Genomic DNA, 25,819 nt, shown 5'->3' with positions numbered 1-25,819 from the left:
TAATGCTGAGGTCTGGGCTCTGAGGAGGCTGATCCATGACTGATGGTGTTTTCGTCATGTGTTTGTCTATCCAGGTATGCTTTTACTGTATTAGCAGTGCATCATGTTGAAAAATGAAGCCGCTGCCAATCAGATGCTTTCCAGATGGTATTACATGGTGAATGAAAATCTGACGGTACTTTCCTGCGTTCATAATTCCATTAATTTTGACAAGATCCACAATACCAGATGGCTGTAGACACTCACTGTTGTATCTCCATACAAACGAACGATGATGATAATTGATGATTTCAAATCCTTAAGAGTGGCGTCTTGACAGCCAGCCATCCACTGAGACTGATTCTGACTTGATGTTTGTAGACCTCAAAGTAGGCTTCAGTGAACAGTAGATGGATCAACTGAGGGGCCAGGTGCATGTCTCAGGTCCTGTGTTCAGTCTTTGGATGTTTTTCTAGTTCTTCAGGACCCAGCTTTCAGATACTGTTTATCTGTTGTAGATAGATTTTTGTAGCCCTGCCACTTCTTCTTTGGTCCTGTGCTTGTTTAGTTTTGCATTGCGCACCAGGCAGAGCTGACTGGCTACTAGTAATGTTTTTTAAATTTCTTTTTTGCTAAGCTTTCTGTTATGTGTTGACACAACACTGGTTTATCCCTAGATTTAGGTACCTTTTTGGTTCTTAAATGATTCATAGGTCAGTCTTAAGTGGCTTTGGCTTAACAAACAAACAGACAAACAAAAACATTACTCTGAAAATGTCAGGTACAAGGACTGGACTGAAAAATAGTGAAAAGCAGCCAGTGTGTAAGAAAAATTGCCTTCACAAAGCCTATTGCTTAAGATCGCATGAAGAAATTCCTAGAAAATCTGGCTCCTTGGATCCAAAGCATAAAGAAATGAGGGGTGAGTCAAGACTTTTGCACAGTACTGTAATTTTGGAGAGGAAATCTTGTTCAGTGGCCTGTGCAGAACTGATAAAAATAACTCAATACTTTTCCTCCAAGAATATTATCAAATGGTAAACGCAGTAAATCAAAGGGCCATTTTAGAAACCTCACCATACTGAGACCGTTTGAGCTCCTGTCCCAAAAGGCTGATTAATCCATGCGTGTGCAGAGTCTGTTTCAGCGCAGGTGACCTGTTATACACCATTTAATTTTTTTCCCAACCCAATTTCTCCCTGCAGTCTGTAACAGGGTCACAGACCAGTCGCTGACCTATTTCAAGCGCTGTGGAAGCATTTGCCATATCGACCTGCGATACTGCAAACAGGTGACCAAGGAAGGATGTGACCAGTTCATCGCCGAAATGTCCGTCAGTGTGCAGTTTGAACTCATTGAGGATAAACTGCTGCAGAAGATCAGTTAGGCACACGGACAACTCTGGTGTGATTTTTTATTTTTTTTCACAAGTAGTAAAAGTGCCGTCCACATGGAGGCAGCAGAAGACTGCTTACTTGTGTGTGAAAGAGCGTGAAGGACTCCTGTAAAACTGATATAAAGGGAGTTTGCGCTGCTAAGCAAGAATGTAAAAATGGTCCTGTAATGGAGATATATATATATATATGTATATATATATATATAAGTTTTTGTTGTCACACCTGTTTATACGTTATTTATTCTTTATATTGATTGTTTTATGTATTGTATCCTGGTTATCTTTTTGGTGTTTATAGACTATTTTTTGTTTCAATGCAAAGTTTATTGCATTATAGAAGAATATTTTTGTATCAGAAAGTGTTTCATACATTTATGTGCAGTATTAAATGGACCACTGTAGTGGCTCCATGCTGTAGTGGTTTTCAAATTCGCCTAATAAGCGAAGGAACCCCCAGTATCCGGGGAGGAGACACGAATCCCTTTGAGGACTGCGTCAGGAAGGGCATTCGGACATAAAAAAAGAAAAACAACAGCCAAATTAAAACACGCGGAGCTACCCGCTGTGGTGACCCCTTTCCAATAAGGGAGTGGCTAAAAGTAGCTTTTATTAAATGCACCACTGTACAGTATCACAGCACTGAAAGCGATTATTAGTTGGCATTACTGTTAAGCTTTTTATTGTCGAGAGACAAAGGTCTAACGATTTGTTGCCAGACTTGTAGGATGGTAGTTTTTGTTTGTGTGGGTGTTTTTATATTTTATTATTGTATATGCCAGAGTTCTGCTTCCTTTTAGATAAAGGTACTGTATATTTTGTTTTCCATGTCCGTTTGGATGAAATATCTAGTTATTTGCACTGATGTGGTCAATACGAATACATGAATGCATTCTTACATACACTATACAGTGTACAGTGTATAAAGCATATTTTTTAAACACTAAAACGTTCTGCTAATTTTACTAACAGCTTGTAGGTAACTGGGCTATTATAAGATAAAAACATCTCCATTACTCTTTAGTATTCCCGGTGCTTTGTGGAAGGAAGCGTTTTAGCTCTGCATGCAGACATGTTTACACCACTGTCAGTAGAGTTAGTAACAGTTAAACGATATAACCATGTTTACTCCCGCTGAACTCCACGTTACCATAAAGAAGAGACTGTGCTGAATCATGCAAGGAGTAAAGAATCTGTAAAGCCCATAAGGTTTAAATTTAGAAAAGAGGATCAGACATACAAATGAAAAATGCAGCTGAGTGTCTCTACTTTGTAAATCGCTCTTATTTTGGGCTTTATATGCCTAAAGTGTCATGTTCCAAGGAAATTGACAACAACATTGAGAAAACAAGTGAAACCAATAACAGTGAAGCCATTCCAATCTCAAAATGTGAGGCCTTCACCAGAAACTCAGCATGAGACCAAATACACTGTATCCAGTGTAGGAGAAAAGTGAAAAGGTCAGCAGAGGGTTGGATGAAAGATTTCTGTAAAATATAAAAGTTAAAAAAGGCTTTTTTTCTTTGTTAGCCAGAAAGTTCACTGAAAACAAAAAACACATTAACACTGGTTTATTTTTTATTTTTTTATGATATTTTGAGTTGATCTTCTGATGTAAGTACATTGTGACCTGTCATTCAGTGATAAAGTTTCAAATTCATAAGCAATGTTCTTACTGTGCACCTATACTCTTTATAATTGTATTAAGACATTCAGAAGTCGTTGGAAGTTTTGACTGACTCATGAGTTTAGTGATTAATAGAATTTCGTTTTCCTCTTTGAAACTCCAGATTTTTCTAAAATGAAGTCTTTTGCGTAATTTTTGAATAGCACTCCAGTCCATACAGTTCAGTGGATGGATTTACATTTAAAATTTTATGTTTTTATTAAAAGGCCGTGTCTCCATGAAATATTTTAGTACATTACTTCAGATCTATTTATCTGTACATAATGTACACGCAAAGCCTCTTCAGAGTCGACCTTTGAGATATTAAATTCATTTTAAATACTGATGAGTGTGTGAGTTTCGTCCTTTGGGTTTAATCAGTAACAGGTTTGTATCTTATACTGGAAAGCTGGTCATGTTAGATTTACCTCTGTGTTTAATACACGCTGGCTCCTATACAGTACTGTGCAAAACTCTTGAGCCACCCCTCATTTCTTTATATTTTACTTGTAACGAGCCAGACTTTATTGAGAATTTTAAAAGTGGTCTTGAACAATATTTCTCCTGGGTTTCTGGAGGTCTTTCAAAGTTTGATTTTGGAAATTGTCTGCTTTTTCAAAAAAGTCTAACTCTATTGGCCCCTCTGTGCTCACTATAATCAGCACCTCGCTGTTCTCTGGTCAAGTCCCTGCTAATTTTAAGTACACTATCATCCATCCATTTACAAAACAAAAAACAAGCTTGACCCTTCTCTTCTTAGCAATTAGAGACCAATTTTAAAATGTCATTTATTGCTAAGATTTTAGAAAAGGCTGTGGCTAAGCAGCTTACTTGGACAAATACAGTTTACATGGCAAATTTCAATCTGGTTTTCTAGAGCTCATTCTACTGAAACTGCATTTCTTAGTGTCCAGTGAGATTTTGATGCCGACTGAGGCTGGAGACTGTTCTGGTCTACTAATATTGGACCTGATCTCCACTTTTGATACTGCTCACCACCACATTTTGTTTTATAGGCTAAAATGTTGGGTGAGTATATCTGGATCTGCTCTGGAGTGGTTCGCATCATCTGTCTGAACGAAGCTTTCCTGCTTCAGGTCCTTGTCTTCTTCCTTTAGCTATGGTGTGCCACAAGGTTCTGTACTAGGACCTTTAATATTTCTATTATATCTGCTCCCTCTTCAGCACATTTTGAGCACCTTTGAGGGCATTTGCTATATATTCCCTTGTATATCTCTTTTAAGCCCCAAGATGTTTCTAAGCTACATATCCTGAATAAGTGCCTAGCCTTGTCCAACTTAATTTTTTCGTCATTAAGCCCCTTTTTGAGCCCCTGAGAGATTTATGCCTAGTTTGTTGCTGATCCAACTGCAGTGGCTCCCCATTAAATTGAGAGTCCATTTCAAGATTCTGGTTCTGACTTTTACAGCTCTTCATGGACATGGACCAGCAATTAAAAACTTTCTAGATTTGCATTTAGGTAACGATTTCCTTTTTTGTGAGGGACTTATCTTTTTCTTAAAAGGTGCTGTAAAATACAATTTTACTTTTTCAGTAATTTTGAGTCCAGTCCTACTCTGTAACCATTTTCACAGAAAAGTTTCTTTTATCCATCATTTGTTCCCATTTCTTGGAAAAAAAAATCCAATATAACACAGTTTGACAGGCATACAAATGTATTTTTACTTCAACAGGATGATTCCCAAACCATTGACACTATAGCTGCAATGCTGTCTGGAAAGTGTCTGATTACCTTAATTTTTTTGTATTGTAATGATCCCAAACACACCGCCATTGCAGTAAAAGCATACTTGGATAGAAAAACACTATCAGTCATGGATTGGCTCAAGACTTTTAAACAGTATATCAATCAGTGAGAATATCACAGTTTTATAAAATGAAAAGCAGGGTTTTACATTCTGGTTTGTAGTACTGCATTTTATTGAATCTAATAAATTCTTTTTTTAATATCTTGATTACCAAAATAAAAAGGTTGAACAGTCAAAAATATAAAGATCCAGGATTACGAGTGCTTATGATGTGCTCTCACTCTGATAATACCTTAGCTGCCCGTGAGTGACATCTTTGAGAGACAGCAGCAACAACAAACTGACAGAGTAACAGCGACTGCTACATCGCACGGTGCGAGTGAATTGGAAGCAGAAGACAACAGAAAGGTTGTAGAAAGCAAGACTATGATGCAACTTTAATAGTGAGAGACATGATCAAACTCATGTGACCATAACTAGCAGAAATACATTCTGAAAAACAGTAAATTCTCCTTTTTTTAAACCTTTGTAATGATTAGAATTTTTAATCCTGTCAACTCCAAGGTAAATGGAAAAATATACATTTAATAAAGTATCAGTAAACAACAATAAAAGCTATCTATGCAATTTACTTAACAGCGATTAAATTGCAGTTATTTTATTTACCACAGGCATACTGTACACACAGATACTTCAGTGACATCCGAGTTAACTGGATCTCGTGACAAGAACAAAATGTTTTATTTGCATAACAGGTTAAAGTAAATCAGGCTGCCTCTTACTGTGTGATGGATATTTGGAAACGACGTGGCAAAACGTCTGCGTGAGGAAGTTTCACTCAAAAAAAAAAAAAAAAAAAAAAAAAAAGAGTAGCACCTGTTGCCTTCCTACGATCTGACATTAAAAAGGATGACACAAACACGTGATCAATTTGGAAATGAAACGGTATTGCTTGGTGAAAGCTATAGAAGACTAAACCAACTTTAAAATGTAGATAAATATAGGGGCTAAACTCAAGGTCCACTTAGTACCTCCTACTGGGACGTCCAGCAGCATGTCATGGGTTTGTTTTCATTAAATGAAGCTGCTCACTTCATTCGCTCCTGTGTCGTCCTCACCTCTCAGCTCCTCCCGGCAAAGATGGGAGAGAGATTTGAGTACAGAAGCTGCCAAATGAGAAACTCTTGCTTCCATTGTGTCAGACCTATTAGGCAACATCACTTATTTATGATAGGCTGCACAGCAGGATCATTTGTCAGCCCGACTGGTTCTACTGTCCACAGAAAAATTCCCTTAGAAGCTGGTAAAATGCAAGAAGACTTAAACTGATTAACTTAGTTGTGCATTTATAGCTGTGTTACAGTTGTTGATTTAATCATCTTCTAAGTCCTTCATGGATAAGTGATATGTTATCTCTTCTGCTTTTTTGTATCAGGAAACGTAGTTGGTAACAACTGCTACACAATTTTGCAGTAAAATTATATTCCACTGTGTTAGAGTTACTGTGAGATGATGGAATAAAACTGTCTCACGTGCATCCTGTCTATAATCACTGGTGGACGTGTGAGATTTATAAATCAGTTTAGCTCCTAAGGTACATTTAACGATGACTGTGAGGAGAAATGGACCAGTAGGAGAAAGGACGTGGGGAAATAAAATGTACACAGGAGAAGAAGGAGGCCTTTCACATGATCTCCCACCTTAAGTCATGCGACATCAAGGAACATGTCAATGGCAAATCAATGAACGATCACATTACAGAGACTGTAAAATGCAGCAAAAAGCTCTACAACAAGCTTGAAAGTGGGCCTTGAGTTCATTTTGTTGTCGTTGTCTTAATAAACATTCGCACAGTAGATCTAGCAGGAATGTACACTGTGACTTAACCAACCGGCAAACTGCAGGAGTCTTGGATGAGACAACGGAGAAACGATCCTTCACACAGTAAGTGTTAACCGGCTCACGTGTACACACTCTGTTTCCCCAAAGTTCATTTGAGTAAATGGAAAAATAAGAATAAGGTATCACACCAAGCTTGCTGGTTATGTGATGCATATACTGTGAAACTTAACCAAATATCAACTCAAGGCATGATTTTTTTTGGCACCCTACATGCTCCTGTGTGAGACGACCTGGTGCATAATAAATATTTTCTAAGAACACTTCTTTTTTATTTTTTACTTTTTTCTGATATTGCACATCCTAAAAAGAAACAAAGAAACAAACAAAACAACACTGAAGGAGAATGACACAATGCCATGTGGCATGACTGTGTAAACCATACTGACTCAAACCCTGGGATCTTATATTTTAACTGCTTCTCTTCCCCACAAATAACAAGGCGGTCCACTTCAAGTACCCGCAGGACCACCTCCTGCCCACTCCTCTCTTGTGGGTCGAATCTATACAGACACTGGCGAGTACAACGTGATGGCAGGGGCTTCTGCTGTGTGTTTTACGACCAAAGACAGAGAAAATGAAAGTCCCGATGTAGCCGATGCCGGTCCACCAGGGTACAGAAAGGGGGACTGGAACATAAGTTAGTAAGGAGGGCAGGGGGGCAAACCGTGGTAGGCCAGATACAACAGTCTGGTTTTCAAGACCGAGAAGTTGCTCACGCCTGCTGCAGCATTAGGCCCTGTGAGACGTCATGCACAGCAGTTCATTCTCAGTGATAAATTCAGGGCTCGGGCCACGCCTGAGAGCCGCGCCGACATTCACCCACTCACCCACGCTCACACTGAGTTTTAAGACTTGAAGACATGCACGGCCCGCACAACATACTGCCTGCAGATGGGGCACTCGCTCATCCTCTTTCCGCATTTGGTGCAAGTTACCATGTGACCACATTCCAGTAACACACAGTCAATGATGGCATCCATGCAGATGCGACACAGGTTTTCATCAGCCGCCAGCTGAGCTTTGACGCCATCTGTGGATGGGAATATATATATATATATATATGTAAAATAAATATTTTCAATAAGAAATCCTTCTTTGCTGTGGGCTCATAAGAGTGTATGGAGATCAGCGTTGAGGTGCAGATGCAAGACAGAATAATAAGCACAAACACCATCACCAATGTTCGGCCCAGTAAACTACAGCCCTACACTCCCTGTGGGTTTGAGATGTTATTTAAAATGAAAAAGTACTTTGAAGCTTTATTGCAGATATTTATATCTACACTTCTTGTGAGGTGGAAGCTCTCCATCTCCAGCGATTAAAAATATTACCATTCATTTTATTTGGTGACAAGTTAGTTCTCGGACTAATCTAAATCCCTGCACTTTCCATGCCAAAGTAAAAAAACACAAAGAACAAAAAACTAAACTAAAAAACTTAAAAGCATGTGGTCCTTCCTCTTGGACTGAAACAGTGAAGCCAGTACTGAGGTACTAAAAACGGGTGAAGCTCTAAAATGCCACAAGATGCTGCCATCTCATTTAAATCTGATTAAGGATTAAAGACAGGCATTATTAGGGGTACGGCAACTTTGATTGACATGTCGATGCCAACGAGGCTTGCTTGACTGTCTTTGTGGTGTTGGTTCCTTTTGGAGCCCTGTATATTGCAAACAATATGGCCTTCTGTATGGTTAACTGAACTAGCAGACATGTCAAGAGGTCTGTGCTCTGGTTTTAGTCTAGGCTCTATTTTGAAATGTGTGTGTTAGTGCCAAATAGAGCAACATAAACCTGTCTGTGCTAAATGTTTCCATGTGCAGGGCAAAATAAGGGGTTTTATTTATTTGAGATGGAGATAAAATATCGATACTAACAAAAGGAAACTGCTGAGCCGTCCTGTGACAGCTTGTGAACAGAGCCATGCATAATGATCAACACATGCTGATGGTAGGCAGACAGCCTCTCCCATCAAAACCATTTAAAATCACAGCAGCAAATTGTATCAGTGCTCTGGTTTTACTAACACTTAAATGATTTCTGACTGATCAGCTGACTGGCCTAAATCTGGGTCCTGCTGCTCACATCTAGCGTGACAGGAAAAGACCAATGCAGCTGCAGCCTGTCTGCTGCCTGTGCACAGCTGACTAATAAGAGGAGCTAATGTGATCCGCAAGCCCTTCATGTCAACGAGGACGCTTGACAATGCAATTACACCTGAAGACATGCTGCCACTGAAGCACCATGACGGCTCATCAAGAGGTAAAAGCCCTTAAAGAGGGCATTAACGACGGCATGAGAGGCTGTCCTTCAGAATAAACAGAGATGATGTACACAGGAGAAGAAGCACGAGTGACAGAATGCAGACACACCGAACCAGGCAGGAAATAATGACTTAATAAAAAGCACCCTTGCAAGATCACAACAAAGAGGAAGATGGTAAAGGACGGGGTGAGTAAAAGCAGCTGCAGCATGCCTTAACTGGTCTAGCAGATGAGTTGCAAATGCAGTATCAGTACAATGGCGATCATGGAGGAGATGGAAATAGTGTGTGATGTGGCTTTTTTTTTTAGAAACACATCTTACCTCCAACTCCACTGTTGCAGAGAGGTGGAGGATATGCAACCACTATATAGTTAAGAAGGGGCAGTAACAAAGAAGATTAGTTTGGGGGACGTGAACTTGCTCATTAATATAAAAAGTGAAGCAGCAAATAAGCAGGTTGTTTTGCATTAAATGCTTCCTCACATAATTACAGCACATCAGCGGCATAAATGCAATGTTGTAATCACAGATGAATAGACATAATTAAATGTAAGTTACCTGCAGTTATGTTGACATTTTCCACTAAAGCACAAGGAGAAAAAAAAAAAAGTGTTCATCAAGCAAAAAATAAAAATAGTGAAATTTGTAAGAAACAATGAAAATTCAAAGCTCTCACTTGACTTCCTGTTCTGCTCGTTTTCTCTGTAGAGTCGATGCACTCGCTCCAGCAGCTCCCACTTCTCGCAGCAGCCAGAGTAATTGACAAAGTTCCTGGCGAGAATCTCTTTCAGCTGGCGGACGGACAGGTTTTCTATCGCCTCTTCGTTGTCGAGATCCGACAGCGAGGCTCTGATCCTCCTTTGTGTCGCCGGACTGACCTGCAATCCACACACAGCAGCAGAGCCGTAATCACTTACAGAGCAACAGGATAGCATTTCCTTTGACTTTAAAGATACGGACAGTTCGACGCTGTAGATGTGCACAAAAGCGGGTCTCACACCTCTATGAGACTTTCCGTGGGCTCCAGGTTCAAGAGGGATGCTGTTGGAGTATCATCATGCTCCTGTGTGAGTGGAGACAAACAGTCAGGTTAACTTAAGTCAGATCCAACTGTCACAATGATTTTGAACTTGTTAAGATAAATACCAAAGACTTCTCAGGTGTGACAATGACTGATTTTCGTAGTTCGTAGTTTAACTCATAAGATCTAATGCACATCCCATATTAGTTCTTTTCCCTGTGTAAAAATACTTTAAAAATCTCAGGTATATAATGCACATTCATGCTCCTCCCTGAGCCTGGTTCTACTGGAGGTTTCTTCTTGTTATAAGCGAGTTTTTCCTTCCCACTGTTGCCAAAAGCTAGTTCAAAGGGGCCATCTGATTACTGGAGTTCTCTCAGTATTGTTGTACGGTCTTTACCTTACAATATAAAGCGCCTTGAGTTCGACTGTTGTGTTGGTGCTACATAAATAAAACTGAATTGAAGTTATTTACACGACTTTTTGTTAGAACAACCTATTCTTTCAGAATACATGTGCTACAACACTATTGAATGAATGCATAAAATGTTACATCACAATAAAAAGTTCTATACAAGAACCACTCGGTTATTGCAGTTAAAAAAAAAGACACTGCAGAGATAAACATTACATACTTTGCCATTTTACCTGATGGCTTAGACCTCTTTTGGTCAAAGTAACAAATGTGGAACCTTTATGGAAAGCATAATAAAATAAATTGTTCCTGCTCTGTGTGACAAGGTTTCATCATTGCCACGATAAAAGAAATTACTTTACCGCTATCTGTGACTTTAACTGCTCAGAAAGCCAACGAATGAACAGAACGAAAGGAGCTACAGAAGAGTTTAGGCTCTGTTTTGTGTAGCTGTGCTATCACTGCTGATATTGCCCTCTTTGTTCTTTTATCTGTGTGACAAAACGAACTCGTGAGGCACTGAAATAAGCTCTAATTGATACCACTGAGTTCAGCGCCTCTCCTTCTAGACCATAAAAACTAAACTCCCTCTCTCTGCTTCAGCACATTCCCGCAGACCATTGTCTTTCTTGAATAAAGACGTGTTAATAATGAATCCATCAGGAGCGCTGCTAGGTGCCTAACGCTTTGTGCAGACATCGTGCTTTTGCTCAGACGGCACTCCTCAGAGACACAAACATGAGCTGCAGTCTCGACTCTCACAGAGAGCCGAACCTCAGTGGAACACATGAATGATGTTAGATTTTATTCAACCATCAAAACGACATAGAAGTACTAGAAAGCACTTGAATTAACCAGCAAGGCTGCAGAAGCACAAGCAGAAACAAAATGTTCAGAAGGCTTTTGTGTACAACAAAACATACACGGGCTAGATAGTTTTTATTTTGGCTCTGCACAGAAGGATTTCCTTGAAATGTGTCAGGTTCCATCACATGCTTACTGATTCATAGATTTGATACCAAATGTTAGCAAAAAATGTCCAGACATTTTCAAGGGCCATAACCTCCTGGACGGATGCCGATATCGTCGTATCTCATGCCAGAGAGCTACAAATGTCAAGGTAATTTAAAAGAGAAATTACGGCATCTTGTCAAACAAAGAGGCTTCTAGTTTTGACATTATATTGTGATAAAACAATCCTGTCAATCATCCTGTGCACTGAAATGTTAAATCTCAAAGCAACTGATCCAATTTCCCCCCCTTTCTTTGATATTCAGTCTATTTTCCAGCTCCAGTCTGAAAAGTGACACCAATATCCCCCAAACATCGCCTCAGAGAAAATGGGTTATTCATCAAAAGCAACGATGTGTACGGTCCTTTTTTTTGTGAAAATGGTTGAAGTGGTATCAACTCGAGAGTTTGAATATCTAAGTGAGCATGAAAATCTTACTCAGTTCATGCAGTGGCTTTGCATTATCACACAAAAAACTGCATCACCCAAAAAGGTATTTCACTGCAATGTGTAGTTTCAGAAGCTAAAGCTAATAGACGACAAGTGATGTTAACCACTAATCAATCACAAAGCAGAGCCCTGAGCAAAGTGGACACTGTCATTTAAAAAAAGAAAACAAAACAAACAAAAGCAGACACCACACTAGGGACATTATCAGGAATTATTTCACAACCCCACAGATCTCAACATATAACATATATATCTGCAACATGCAGGATCTGTGTGGCTTGTCCTGCTGAAATGGTGCCAACTCCAGCACCGGGCATCTTTGTCACTCATCGGTCCTTCTGCTGGAGCAGAAATAGAGACTCCACTGTAGCCCATCTGCTTCAAGTTTTGATGTGTTGCATGCTCAGAGATGCTCTTCTGGATACCTTTGTTTTAACTAGTGGTTACTTGACTTGCATTTGCCTTCGTATCAGGCTATTCTACTCTGACCTCTGGCATCTTCTTGCCCAGAGGTTTGCAGATTCTTGGATATTTTCTTTATTTCAGACAATTCTCCATAAACCGTAGAAATGATTGTGCAGGAAAATCCGAGCAGTTTCTGACATGCTCAGCTCGCCATTCTGATGCTCTGTTTGAACTTGAGCTGCCGACCTTGTCTAAAGGCCTAAATGCACTGATTTGCTGTCATGCGATTTGCTGATATTCAAACAGCAAAAATCAGATGTACCTAAAACGTGACTGTGTCTTTATGTTAATTCACTGAGCTTTTGTAACTATACGTGGAAGTTTCGTCTGCCACCACACTTTTACTGGCAATGATGCCTGTTAATTCTCAGTTAATTTTAATGATGAGGTATATTTTAGGAAGACCACGGCACAAATATATCTGGTACATACGTTAGATTAGTTCAGATCTCACCCCCCAAAAAGCCCCATATCCTACATATGTCTAGTCTAAGAGTGCCGTTTGGAGTGATCTAGTTGGACCGTCCAAATTTTTTGACAGATTGTTTTCTCAATAATTCATGAAGTTAGCACAAATGTCTTAGATGACTTTTGCTTTCTTGTCTGACTGTCTTTGTAGTATTTGTGTCAAAATTTGGTGGTAAGAAATTTAAAGTGCCACAAACTAAAATTTGCACAGTGCCCATCCCATGAAGAGATGAGAGGAGGAGTGTACAGTGGTGTTTCTGCTGTTTGGTTGCAGCTGTGACGCTGTGGGGAGTTCTCAACCTGTGCTCCTGTTACATAACAGGCTCAGTACATGTAACAGTACTAAAAAAAGGCAAAGGGCTTAATCTGCCTCGCTGGCTGGTCTGAGGGTTTTGCACTTACACACAGAGTTAGCCCACATAGCTAACACAGCTGTTTTCAGCTGTCACATGGATATTTTGCTGAACACTGCACCAGTACCACGGAGGAGAGTTAACCTTTTTTCCCTTCAATGGAGTCGATTTTTCATTCATAACAAAGCAACAAGACCAGAAAACAAAACAAAACACAGAAAGCAGCACAAAGGAAAGAGTAAAGCATGAAATCAAATGAAACAGACATCTAAGCCCTCTATGCACACGAGAGTGCTTGTTTGTTAGCGAGTTAAAAAGAGAAGAAGTTAAAACAGCCACTCTGAAACTTAATATGTTGATTTCACCTCTGAAATTAATTATCTCGGACAGAATGAGGACAGATGTGAAGGAAGTATGGCGGATGTAAATCAGGGAATGATGCTTGTGCACGTGCGGCTGCCAGGATGCTCGTTGTTAGGATGCTGACACACTCTGAATGAAAGCGGTGTGTTTGTGAGCACAGACCTGGCTGGTGGTCCCTGAGCTGTCACTTGGGCTGAGCACGTCTCCCTGAGAGGCGGACAGGACCGACTGTTCAGAGGTGGAGCGCGTTGCGGAAGGGGGCGAGGCGGCACGTGAGTGCGGGAGCGAGTGCAGGCTGTCTGTGTCATCTCCCCCTTCATCTTCCTCCTCTTCATCTTCCTCCTCCTCCTCCTCCTCCTCCTCATGTGTATCCTCCTCCTCCTCCTCCTCTTCATCCTCCTCATCCTCCTCCATCACCGGTCTCGGGGTCTGCCTCGCGCCCTGTCTCGCGCCCTGGTGACAGAGCACCAGGTCCACCAGGTCCTCCTTCTCCCTGCATGTGTCGGTCGGTATGTTGCGCAGCAGCAGGTACTGGCGCAGGTCCTTCACCCTGAGCTGCATGAGCCGAGGCCGCTGGAAGGCCGTGCCGCGCAGGAGGTGGCAGGTCGTGCAGCAGCGCAGGTTCTCCTGCAGCACCGAGCACAGAGCGCAGAAGCTCTTCTTACAGTCACAGCAGATGTGCTGCAGGGGGAGGAGAGATTGAAAGACAGATGTGATGTGATCAGTTATTCTTTCTCTTCTGACTGACGCAAACAAACTTGTTCTTGAAGTTGTTCTTTTTCAGCAACATAAGGGTGATGATGTTTGGCCTGTTAACTTATAAACTCTTCACCATTTATGCCACTTTAAAAATAAATAAATAAATAAGGGAAACACCTTCTGAAAGAAATCTAATCAGATCAGACCTCTGAAAAATGGGCAAAGTTTAGCTTTTGACAGACATTCCTTTTAATCAGTACTGAGTGCAGCCATGTCCCCATATAGCCACTTATTTAAATACTGCATGCAGGAGTCGCCTGGCTCTGCCTGAATCGCCCTGACAAAGAGAAACCTTAATAACCACGAACACAGAGTCCCATCTGAAACAGTGCCCAGTCATTTCTAGGAAAGAGAGTCCAGAAAAGAGACGTAAACCATCTGTAGCTCCTGGTGATGTTTGACATTTAACAGGCTTAACACTGTCTCCTGATACAGAGCCTCTGAGTAGATTGACACTTCAAATGGGCAGGAAAGCGGGTCGGCCACGGCTGTAAACATTTTCTTATCGCTTGTGCACAAATGTGCTCTTGGTTCACAAGAAGCACATTTGCACCGTAACAGATACTTTGCTTCAATCAGTTGTTGTTAATCCCCCAGCAGGTTTTTTTCCCCCCTTCTTTTTATAAAGATACCATAAAAATACCACACTGACAGTGAAATGGAAGTCAACCCGGCATCTGTGAAGCTGCGTGGAAAGAGGAAGAGTTTTAATCAGTCCGTCTGACTGCCAGGCAGATAAAACTCTGCCATGCTAACATGTTGAGCTGTGCAGACACCCTGGAAAGGTACGGCGCACATTCTAACACAACCACGTAAGATGTTTAGCAGAGTCCTCTTAAAAATAGTTTTACTCTAAAACAGCGCGTTTGCTGCAGAAACCAGCGAATAAATATACATTAGAGGAATAAATACTATGAAATGTTCAAAAATCTGAAGTTTTAGAGTTTCGAGACGTCAAAAAGAGACAAGCCCGTGAGTTCTCAATGGCTACGCTTACGTGGAGGCTAATATTCACATTATGAAAAGTTTAAAAGTAGGAAAATAATACAACTGCCTCATCATGCACAGCTTGAGCTTTTCTTTAAAGGATTTCTGTCAATAGCGCAAAACAATGTTCTTGACTTGCACCAAAATGGGATAGATATATACAAGTATCAAAGACCAGTCTGAATAATATTACTCTTCACTAACAGGGACCAATTAGATTGACAATGTTTCTTGTAAGAGAACGGCTGCTGTAACAAAGATGGATCTATGCCTACGACTGTGGTTTGGGGAAGGCCTCGGTGAGGACTGGTGGGGGCACCTCAGAGCTGGGCAGATCTCCATGTACTAATGAGAGCCATGAGAACTGAGGAGAAAATGAAAATGAGAACAGAAGAGTGAAAATTTGGCCTTGCTCCTTAAATTAAAAGGTATCTCAAATTAATGATTGTGCTGATTAAGAAGAGCAACATAGGCCCTTTAAAAATAGTAAAGAATTACATCATTTATTATGGATTAAATATAATATTGTATGTATAAATCTTATAAGTTATTAGGTTTATATTAAAATATAATAAATAGGATTTTAAGGTTGAGAAACTTCTAAATTTTTTGCAAGATTTAAAAGAAAAAAAAGAAAAGAAAAAAGATGACTCCGAACTTTAGGGTGCGTTTTCCTGAATGCACAAGGAAGGAAAAGTCGCTGCTCACAACCGCACAGAATGATTACAAGGCTGAAAAAAGGTGTGTAAAATGTTGAGTGTGAGGGATTACTTCGCACCTTTGCAGTCTCTGCGAGTTCATTTTTATATAGCACTGGCATGATGTGACTCTCTCGCCCTACGACAGCTGGGATAGGCTCCACTTACTGCTTTGTCACATGTCACTCGCTGACATCCGTGTTTACCTTGCGTCTGAAGACCGAGAAGGCCAGTCCGCAGGCCTTGCACAGCTGCCCGGCGCTCCCTGAGCTGGTGGGGGGGTAGGTGGAGTACCCAGCACTGGGGGCGAAGCGAAAGGGCCCCGCGCCTGCTCCAAACCCCGGCTGCTGGGCCCGCACCGTGCCCGTGCCCATCACCTCGTTCAACAGCCCGCAGCATGACGCCCACATGGACGATGCTCCTGCCTATAACAACACAGACAGAAATACACCCACATGACTTAGATATGACTTTTAGAGACATCTAGTACAGAAGTTTATGCAGTACTTAAGTATTATCATCGATGAAATTAATGACATTTGAGGATGACATTTTAAATTCTTTTTCAGGCAGATGTAATAATAAAAACATTTTTGTTTGTGCCCTTCTGTTGGCAGAGTCGCATGAAAGACAAGAGGAGCTAAAACGGTTAGTTTTGGGGATTGGATGAGGGGCTGCACTTAGGTCAGTAGGGTGAATAAGGATTGTTTTGAACTGTAAATCAATCAAACCCCCGATAGAAACAGAAATATGGAGCTAGGGAAGAGCAGAACAGCACTTAGGTCTTTTAACTTACTTTCAAATGACTGAAAAATAGAACCTATGTTGTAGAAACATCATTAACATTGGGGCAGATAAAGGTAGAGCCAACTTTAATTACTTTAAAACTACACCTCTGGGTAGCTTGTGAAGATTAATTAAGTATGATCTTATCTTAATACATCATAACGCCATAAGTTCTTTACTAATTATAATTACTGTACTGTTAATTAGAACCTACAAAGTTATGAAACAAATAAAGATAAAGTACAATATTGCATAAAGACCCATATAAAATATCAAACTACAGTACGACACTTGAGTAATACTGTGCTCAGGGGAGATCAATGACCGGAAAGAGAGAGAAGCACATTATTGAGAGATGAGAGGAGGAGTGTACAGTGGTGAAAGAAGACGTCTCAAAAATATATTAATGACATTTTTACCAACAGCGCTGTGGCTTAAATTTATAAATTTAATTTATTTTGAGCCACGTTAAAAGAGTCCAAGCCAACGGCTATTCTTGTGTAGCTCAAATGGGAAGAGGTGGATGTAAATACATACTCTAAACGTCCCGAGGTAGCTTCCAGACTTAAGTTGGTATATGTAAAATTAAAGCAAAATGCCCCACGCAGAAAGAATAAATCGGATGCGTCTGCAGATCTCAAAAATGGCCCAGAGACGGGGAGCAAAGATGGTGCGATGGGAGCTACGGCTCCTTGGAGCATACTGATGCGGGGAGGAAGGAGGGGGGAGGACAGCGAGGAGAGAATATGTCTTCTGTTGTTCCCCAGCCTGCTGAATCAATAGCTGACATGAGCATAATATAAGCCCTCTTTGGTTCATGGCTCCAAAGGAAAAACAAAGGAATTCACGGGATCCTGCCACATCTTTTCTTAAGACGGCCCTCTGCTCCGACTTGTCACAAACACCCTGTGATCTGACTTCACCCATCTGCTTAAGGATGGCGTTATGTAATCTTAGAAAAGACACACTAAATGTGGACTCGGGACGCGGAGGGGAAAAGTCCACTTCCACCGGCTCCACAGTTCAAATCATTAACTAATCTCATTAATTGAATGAATGACTGTTTCCGGTGGGCACCATTAATCTTTCTGTCTCCCTGCCTGCATTTCTGTTTGTCTGTCATTAAATTAATGAATAACAATTTTGCCCGATTTCAATTCATATTTTTTGAGGCTACTACTTAATTCACATGGCATCAACTGGTTCATTATTTTTCAGTTAACCGATAAATTGTTTAGCCTGTAAAATGAAGTATGGAGGAAAATGTCTTCCTCCATTACTCTCGGCCCGAGGTGATATTTTGAAGAGATCGTTTCGTCTTTCCAAAACGCTGGAAGTTTTCCTTTTACAGTGATACAAACACCCCCCTCCCATTGCCGCATGGGTATAGATTCCAGGGAGCTGTGCTCCTCAGAGATTCTGCTCCATATGGTCCTTATTGACATGATATGTTAGCATCATGCAGCTGCTGCACATCCATGATGTGAATCTCGGTTCCACCACATCCCCAAGGTGCTCTATTGGATTGAGATCTTATGACTGTGGAAGGCCATTTGAGTACATCATTACTAGGGGTGCAACGATACACAAAATTCACGGTTCGGTTCGATACTTTGGTGTCACGGTTCGATATTTTTTCGATACAAAAAAAAATGTTCATGCCTTTTTAATTTGTCATTTATTAAAATTATAAATATATATTTTAACTCAAAAGTACAGTTTTTAAATTTAATATTGCTGAAACAAAAGTAATTAAAAAAATAAATATATCTGATTGAGGAATCACTCATCTTTGGAAAAGAGAGTTTATTACAGAGAAATGGCTCTTTCCAAAATAAAAGCTATACTATACGCTTCTTCTGGGCTATATTCTCAGCAGCATATTGTAGCGGGTCAGGGCTGTTCGGGGTTCTGTTTGTACAGTTATGTTTTGTTTATGTTGCCATAGTGATGGGTGACGCCCTCTCGCTGCGACGGTGTGTCCTTCCGGGGTCAGAGGGCGCTCTGTGTGTTGTTGTTGTTGCTGTGCGGTTGCCGCGCTGAGCAGTTAGCTAGCGGCAGTGTTCTTCTGCAGATGTCAATAAACGGCTGTGCTCCCTGGCTAGCTCACGGTAAGCAAGACCAAACGACACCTCCATCTCCTCCTTGTCTGAGCTCGCCACAATATTAAACATATCAGGTCCCCATAAGGAGAATCATGTGCTAACGGCTGTCTAAATGACTCGGGTAAAGTTTGTAGCATGCATGCTTGTTGTTTTTGTCTGCTTCCACTTGTCTTTGCACTAGGATGATGTCGGCGTAAATGTGCAGTCATATTCGTTGTGTTCCCACTAGTGCTGTCAGCGGCAAATCTCCGTTAACGAGCTACCCCTGCTTGGGGCTAGACGGCTAACACGTTAACGAGCTAACTGCTCGCTAACACACTAGTTCCCACCCATGTAATTGAGCATTGCGTGGCACATCCAACATACTGTTTTACTTTAGTCCATGACGCGCTTACCTTCAGAGTCATACGTCACATGAAAACCAAAATAATTCCAAACGCCACATCTGAATGAGGGTGGGGGAGGTTCAATTTGCCATGTTGCAAGGAGAGCTTAACTTCTGTCTCGCTAGCTTGCCCTGCGCTCGTCCTTCTGATGATGCTGTCTGTGTTGAGCGCTCAGTGGATCTGCGCTTGACAGTGCAGCCTAGGCTGAGTAGTCGAACGCAGATTCACTGAGCGCTCAACACAGACAGCATCGTCAGAAGGAAACTTGATAAAATAAATTGCAAATTTTGTATTGTTCGATACATATGCGTACCGAACCGAAAGCACTGTATCGAACGGTTCAATATCGATACGAGTATCGTTGCACCCCTAATCATTACACCAGGACCAGCCCGAATCCTTGAATGCATAGCTCGCAGTTGTTTATGCCGAATTAGCTCCAATTTTCCTTTTCTTAGCTAACAGCAGTGGCACCCGGCGTGGTCATCTGCTGCTGTACCCCATCTGCTTCAACGCTTCACTTGTTGTGTGTCCAGAGATGGTCTTCTGTGGACCTTGATTGTAACAAGAGGTTATTTGGGTTTTTTTTCCTCACTGGATATTTTCTCTTTTATCACACCAGTTTTATCTGTAAACCTGAGAGGTAGTTGTGTGGAAAAATCCCTGTATATCAGCAGTTTCTACAATACTCTGGAACCAACAACCACGCCACGTCCAGTCACTTTAATCGTGTTTTTTCCTCATCCTGATGCTCAGTTTGAACTCCAGCAGGTCCTCCTGACCATGTCAAAACCTGCCGAGTTGCTGTCAGGTGACTGGATGAATTACATATCGTAGAAAAATGTAAAAAAGTAAAATAAAAATAAACAAGAGATTTTGAACTTTTCTGATTGTCAAATTTGTTGTAGAGGATGACCCCAGATGCCTCACTCACTGTCTCCTTCTCAATACTTAAACAAACCATACAACCACGCATTATCGGTGGATTGGTAGCTACCTGGCTACCAATCCACCAGTATATTATGTTATATTAATGAAATAAATATCTATAAACATATATATAAAAAAAACCCGCTATATAATAAAAGTACATTTTTAATTTTATTATATAGGTTTTATTTGTTTTTTATAGATTGCTGCTTATCCTTGGTACATTCCTCCACAAGCTGCTCACTTTATCCAGATATATTTATGTAGAGTTACACTAAATCTTGTATTACTCGCCTGTGGCACAAACTTGACCCCGTGGTTAGCTGCTAAGAAGTCTCCGGTTAGATAAAACCTCTCTCATAAGGGAATGAAGCCACTAAAAGGAATTTTACTGCATTCTCCAGGATGAGGAGCCACTGCAGCCTGGCCATGAAAACAGTCTTATTTGGCTTTAAGCCAGCAGCACGAGTTCCCCGTGTCACTTCAATTAGCACACTGCGAGCTCTGTAGGCAGGGAGTCCTGAATAAACAAGTGACAAGTGCAAACATCACATGTAGGGCAGCGATTTATAGTTTTTTTTTTTGTGCGTTTTATCTTCACTCAACAGTCTTAACTTGAATGATACCTCTGGGGATACTGTACTGTGCATTTTTATCATTCCTGTCACCTGTCACATTTCACACACTGCTGCTGGGGTTCAGCCATCACACTGACTAGCCCCTACACACAAGCTTAAAGTGTGAAAGTAGCAAAATCTAACAGAGGCATGGATTTAAATAGAAAAACCCACAGGGGAGAGCCTTGTGTGGCCAAACAGCTAGCCGACCTCATAAAATGAGCCTAGAAGATAAAAACTTAAAAACTGCCCAAGCATCCACAAGTGTAACCGGGATGAGAACCTAGATGAGGCTTAAATGGGTCACTGACAGACTGACGCAAACTGGAGAAATGAGTCACATACTGAGACAGACGATTTTAACCTTGCTTCAAACTGTACTGGGTGACTTTTGATAGCGTTTGTGCATGACTTTCTGAACTACTAAACATCAAATGAAGAAACAGTCTCTCAAACAAAAGATCATCTCTTTCTCTGGACGTGGATATGTAATAGTAAGCAAACACGCTGACCCCACAGTGAAACAGAGAGCACAGGAGAGCAGCAAAGCGGCAGCAGAGACTCTCACGCAGAGCTGAAATTACATAAGTGCACATGAATTGGACTATATAATTAACATAAATGACTTTGTTTTACTTGGAGCTCTGACACTGCTTTTACTTTTATTTTCTGTCCTTATAACTGACATTTTGAATATAGACTAACATGTATCAAGCCAGCTACAAAAACAACACGAGGATGGGGTTCTAATAAAATTACTCAAGTTGCACTATGGGAAATGTAGGAATTGAATAATAAGAATGGAATTCAGCGTAGAAGGAAAATAAACTTTAAATACTTTAAATGGGAGTGCTTTACTGATGCATTGCAGTGCCCCGATAGCATAATTTGATTATCGATGGTGACCTTTGTTGATGTCACGTCCCCATCCCTCTTCCTTTACCTTTTCCCCCTTGCAAGAAACACAACTGCAAAACTTAAGATGTATTTTAAGTGTTTGCAGGACTCGGAAAGCACTGACGCACGTTGCATTGTTGAATTAAGTCATCGGCTGGGTCTTGGCTTCTTGTAGCAGTACTCAATGTGAACCTCTGAATGATGTTTGTGGTAATGTAAGCATAAGGCTTTGATAAACAGAGGGAAATCTGTAAAAGTGGATATTATTCTTCTGTTAAAGGAGTGAAATCTAAACAAAAAAAAACAAAACCCAAAGTTCTCTGGCTACATCTGTCTAAATGATACAAATGACACCTGGGGCTGACTTCTGCAAGTCTGCACGCACATGTGGACCAACCAGAGTCTATTATGAGGACTTTTGAGAGAAAACTGTGCACTGTCATATATTTTATTGAAGGGGCCTTCAACGCTAATCTTCCACCATCCACCACCTCTCTCCCGCCTTTTCATTTCCTTTCTCTCTCCTGAATCTCTCTCAGTTTCCCCCCCTCTTGTATCAACTGCAAATGTCACTCACACTGTGAAAAGTGAATTCAGCTGGCTGCCTGTTTATACCGGAGATAATGGTTTCAGAAAAAAACAACAACTAATTGATTTAACGCCTTTAGACATTTGTCTGAAGATGATGGAGCTAAATGTGATATTTTTCCATTTAAATTATGACACAAATACAGTCAGTGATGTCTGCTGGAGGATGCAGATGTCAAAGTCTGGAGAAATATGCATGTGCAAATCAAACTGCTACAGGCAAAGTTGGATTTGTGCGTGCAAAATGTGAAATTGACAAAGTCTACTCTGAAGGCAAAGGACGACTTGGCTGGATTTAGCCCTGGAAACAGATGCCGAGTCCTGCAGTCCTGCAATATAAAAACTGTCATGAAATATCACCAGGAATCTCGTGCACCCCTTTGATTCTTTATAGCTTCAGTCAGTTTAGTCCCATTTGGAACAAAGTGTGATACACTGGAAGCGGGGATTTGTGACTATTTACTCCCACCATGCCCAGTATGGGCTTCGAGATGGCCGTGAAAACGAGAATTTTTAAATGCAAAATAAAGAAAAAAAGAAAAAGAAAAAGCCAACCACTTAAGTCAGAGGTTTAACTCTGAATAAAATGGCACTGGCAGCACAGACTGTACAGCAGTCTTTCCCGTTTTGAGATGCATGCTTACACAACCCAGCGCCGTCCTGTCCACAGGGGCAGAAAAGCTGCTTTTCAATTTAAACCAGATTAGTCAATAAAACGTCACATCCATTTTGCTTTCCCGGGACACAGCGAGTGATGATGTGCCTCGGGAAAATTAACTTCACAGAGTTAAGCCGTCTGTTTTCTTATCTGCCACAATATTGTGATAAACAGGAGGGGGGGAGGAAGGGAGGCATTAAAAAATAAAAAAAGGTCTTAGTTGAATCTGCAAGCAAAAAAAAAAAAAATTTATCAGAACAGCCTTTCAGTCAAAAATCACGTCCTCTGTGATTTCAACCTGAACCCCAGCTCACTTATTCTCCAAAAAAGCTTCTATTTTATGAGGACGGGCCTTGCACATAAAATCAAGTTAGTTAAAAGCAACCATTAAGAGCTACAAATGCACCGATATATCAGCCAAACATCAATATCGTCCCTGTTCGCTGCCATCAACCTGCCAGCAAATGGGATGACATTTACTGATGACTCTGGCCAAAATGTCTTTTCTGCTGTGCCACATAAATTTTGCGCCTGTTTAATGTTTGAATATAGTGATATGATGGGAGTTTTATTCCCTTGTTTTCTTAGCACACAGGAGGAAAACTGCAAAAACAAACAACTTCTTTGGTAATCAGCCAAATGGTTATTTTAAGCATCAGAATTGGCTCACAAGTTCAAGATGGGTGCATCACCACTAATTGCAACTATAGAAAAAAATATTTCCCTTTTTACCCACTAAGAGCCAAATGAGAAGCTACAATAACACTGATGAATCCAAAGCTAAACAGAAGAGCAGCATAGCTCCAAAACAAGAAAAAAGGGGGATTAGTAAAAGAAAACCTACATAACACAAATAAACATCAAATATTATAACAATCCAGCAATCTTTAGAGACTTGACTGTAAAAATTTGGCAGGCAAAACCTAAATAATATTAAAAATAAAAAAAAAACCCTCCTCAACACACTGCAGCCTAAAACGTGCAGGAAAACAGACGACGGGGTGATGGGCCAACACATGTTCAACATTTACAAGAAATGCTGCAAAGTGAGAAAATGTGACCATACACACAAACCACGCAAGAAGCTAAAACGCCCTTCTGTTTAAATGTTTCAGTGGCATGTTTCAGAAAATGTTCCATCTGCTGAAATCCCTGCAGCATTTCAGTGCTGATGATGCTTCCATAAGTTTGCTGTGTGTTGGGCCACTTCGGGGTGACTAAAGAAACAGCCTGACCTGGCACAAAGAACATATCATTTCACTATGAATCGTAGGAAAAGGATTTCACAGAAAAAAAGAGACACGCCAATCCAAAGCAGTGCTTTAGTGAGGAGTTAAAAAGCTATGTATTTGGTTATTTTGCACCTCTGGAATTAAGAGAGGCTTTATTTATAAAAAGGGGGACATTTCCCTTTTAAGGTAATCACTGATGCATGCGATGAGCTTTTAAAAAAATCATCCAGTCAGCTTTAACTGTAACAGATGACTAAGTGTCAACTGCCACCGACAGCAGCACAGTTTTCGTACTGTGTACACTCACGTTCCTTGATGCTGCTGCTGTTTCACTTCACCTTTCACACCGACTGCCACCAGAAACCTGCCACCACCAGAGGACCAATGACATCATCGTTGTAGTCTTCATCATTATCTGTCCTAAGCTGCCAGACAGCTTCATCACCTTTCCTTCCTATGCTGCAGCCTGTAGCTGCTACAGCACAGGCGCACACAAACAAACACACGCATATACACAAGCGCACACTGAGAGGAAGGAGACTCCTGCACAGCCTGACACAGCTTGGACCTGAGAGGTGACCCTCTCGGTATCCCGAGACGTCTCCCGAACATCCCCACGCTCTCTCACTCACCGGCCGCAGTGTCTCTATCTCGTTAGAGCGGATTAAAGCCTGACGATGAATGGATGTCGCTCTGGCCACTGAACTAGCACTCTGGGGTCAAAGCAGGCTCATTAAAAGGCTACACACTGTACCCAGTGTTTATCAGGACGGCTGGAGACGTGGGGAAAGCGTTTCCAGGCTTGCACCCTCGACAGGAAAATAATGCAAACCCCAGACTGTCAGGCGCTGGAATGACAGCGGCGAGTAATGAAATGTGATGGCAAGTTAAAAAATTAAAGTGTGTCTGCAGCGTTCAAGCCTGTTGATACAACTGCACACAAATGAAATTAACTGGCATTAGGATGGGGATATTCCCTGCTTCTCGATGCAGCACCCCCTGCACATCACGGCACCGCATGAGCCTCGTTAACAATCCAAATCACAAACGAGCTGCAGAAACAGGCACATACCTTCATTGCACCTCTCGTCTGAGGAATTTGCCGAGTAATGTCAGAACGACGACCATTGCAAGTGCACACGGAATCAAACCATTACGTCTTCCCTCTCTCCGGCTACCAGTGTGTATGGAGTAAGCATAACGTAATGGCCAAGACAGCCACAGCCAATCACAAAGAGCACACGGACTCTGGTATCTTTAGCAGCCAATCCGCCCCGACACATCACCGGAGTAGGCGTTCACGCCTGTGCGTAAGGACGCATCTGAGCGTGCCAGACGAATCACGCTATTTTTTCTCTCCTCAGCGTTGGTTTATTCTGGTGACTTAGCAGCAATAAGCATTATAATAAGGTGGTCAGCTTTAACAGCTCTCACACAAATTTGGTGCCTTTCACAATGAAAACTCCTTGAAATCGCAAAATATAACACATCAGCTTGAAGGGGTCGTATCTGCAGGAAGAGGTGATAACTAAGCTTATCTTCCGCACCAGCACACGCTGTGTTATTTCTGTCTGTTTGTACCAAAACTAAATGCGTTTACAGTCTTATTTACAGGCACATTTAGCCCCTCTCTGTGTGTGCGCGCGTGTGCGTCTG

General features: G+C 41.2%; 2 protein-coding genes across 9 annotated transcripts in view; one reads left to right on the top strand and one right to left on the bottom strand.

Annotated features, from left to right (window-relative positions):
- The window catches only part of kdm2bb (lysine (K)-specific demethylase 2Bb), a 32,662-nt gene extending 29,280 nt beyond the window's left edge, over positions 1 to 3,382 (top strand). For all 5 annotated transcript variants that reach the window (XM_086300642.1, XM_086300640.1, XM_086300641.1 and 2 more), the window contains one exon: positions 1,185 to 3,382. In XM_086300642.1, coding sequence (XP_086156768.1) covers positions 1,185 to 1,366 — 182 coding nt within the window. In that variant the 3' untranslated portion in view covers positions 1,367 to 3,382. The remainder of the gene's footprint in view (positions 1 to 1,184) is intronic.
- rnf34b (ring finger protein 34b) overlaps positions 1 to 25,369 on the bottom strand; it is a 41,469-nt gene extending 16,100 nt beyond the window's left edge. Inside the window, exons 1-8 of one of the 4 annotated variants that reach the window (XM_086300644.1) lie at positions 25,236 to 25,369; positions 16,171 to 16,389; positions 13,683 to 14,201; positions 9,974 to 10,036; positions 9,650 to 9,851; positions 9,532 to 9,555; positions 9,295 to 9,336; positions 5,734 to 7,739 (exon numbers count right to left, since the gene is read on the bottom strand). In XM_086300644.1, the coding sequence (XP_086156770.1) occupies positions 7,555 to 7,739; positions 9,295 to 9,336; positions 9,532 to 9,555; positions 9,650 to 9,851; positions 9,974 to 10,036; positions 13,683 to 14,201; positions 16,171 to 16,389; positions 25,236 to 25,241 (1,260 nt within the window). In that variant the 5' untranslated portion in view covers positions 25,242 to 25,369 and the 3' untranslated portion in view covers positions 5,734 to 7,554. Of the gene's footprint in view, positions 1 to 5,733; positions 7,740 to 9,294; positions 9,337 to 9,531; positions 9,556 to 9,649; positions 9,852 to 9,973; positions 10,037 to 13,682; positions 14,202 to 16,170; positions 16,390 to 24,470; positions 24,739 to 25,235 lie in introns of those variants that run through there. The other 3 variants (XM_086300645.1, XM_086300646.1, XM_086300647.1) reach the window with 3 other exon arrangements.
- Positions 25,370 to 25,819: the final 450 nt, after the last annotated feature.

This window comes from Aulonocara sp. 'chitande type north' Nkhata Bay, linkage group LG7, assembly GCF_057382095.1.
Source record: "Aulonocara sp. 'chitande type north' Nkhata Bay isolate Kocher_YH1m ecotype deep benthic linkage group LG7, A_spYH_male_GT1.1, whole genome shotgun sequence".
Classification (NCBI taxonomy): domain Eukaryota; kingdom Metazoa; phylum Chordata; class Actinopteri; order Cichliformes; family Cichlidae; genus Aulonocara; species Aulonocara sp. 'chitande type north' Nkhata Bay.
The sequence above is the reverse complement of the archived record's forward strand: the minus strand, read 5'-3'. Positions and strand labels throughout refer to the sequence as shown.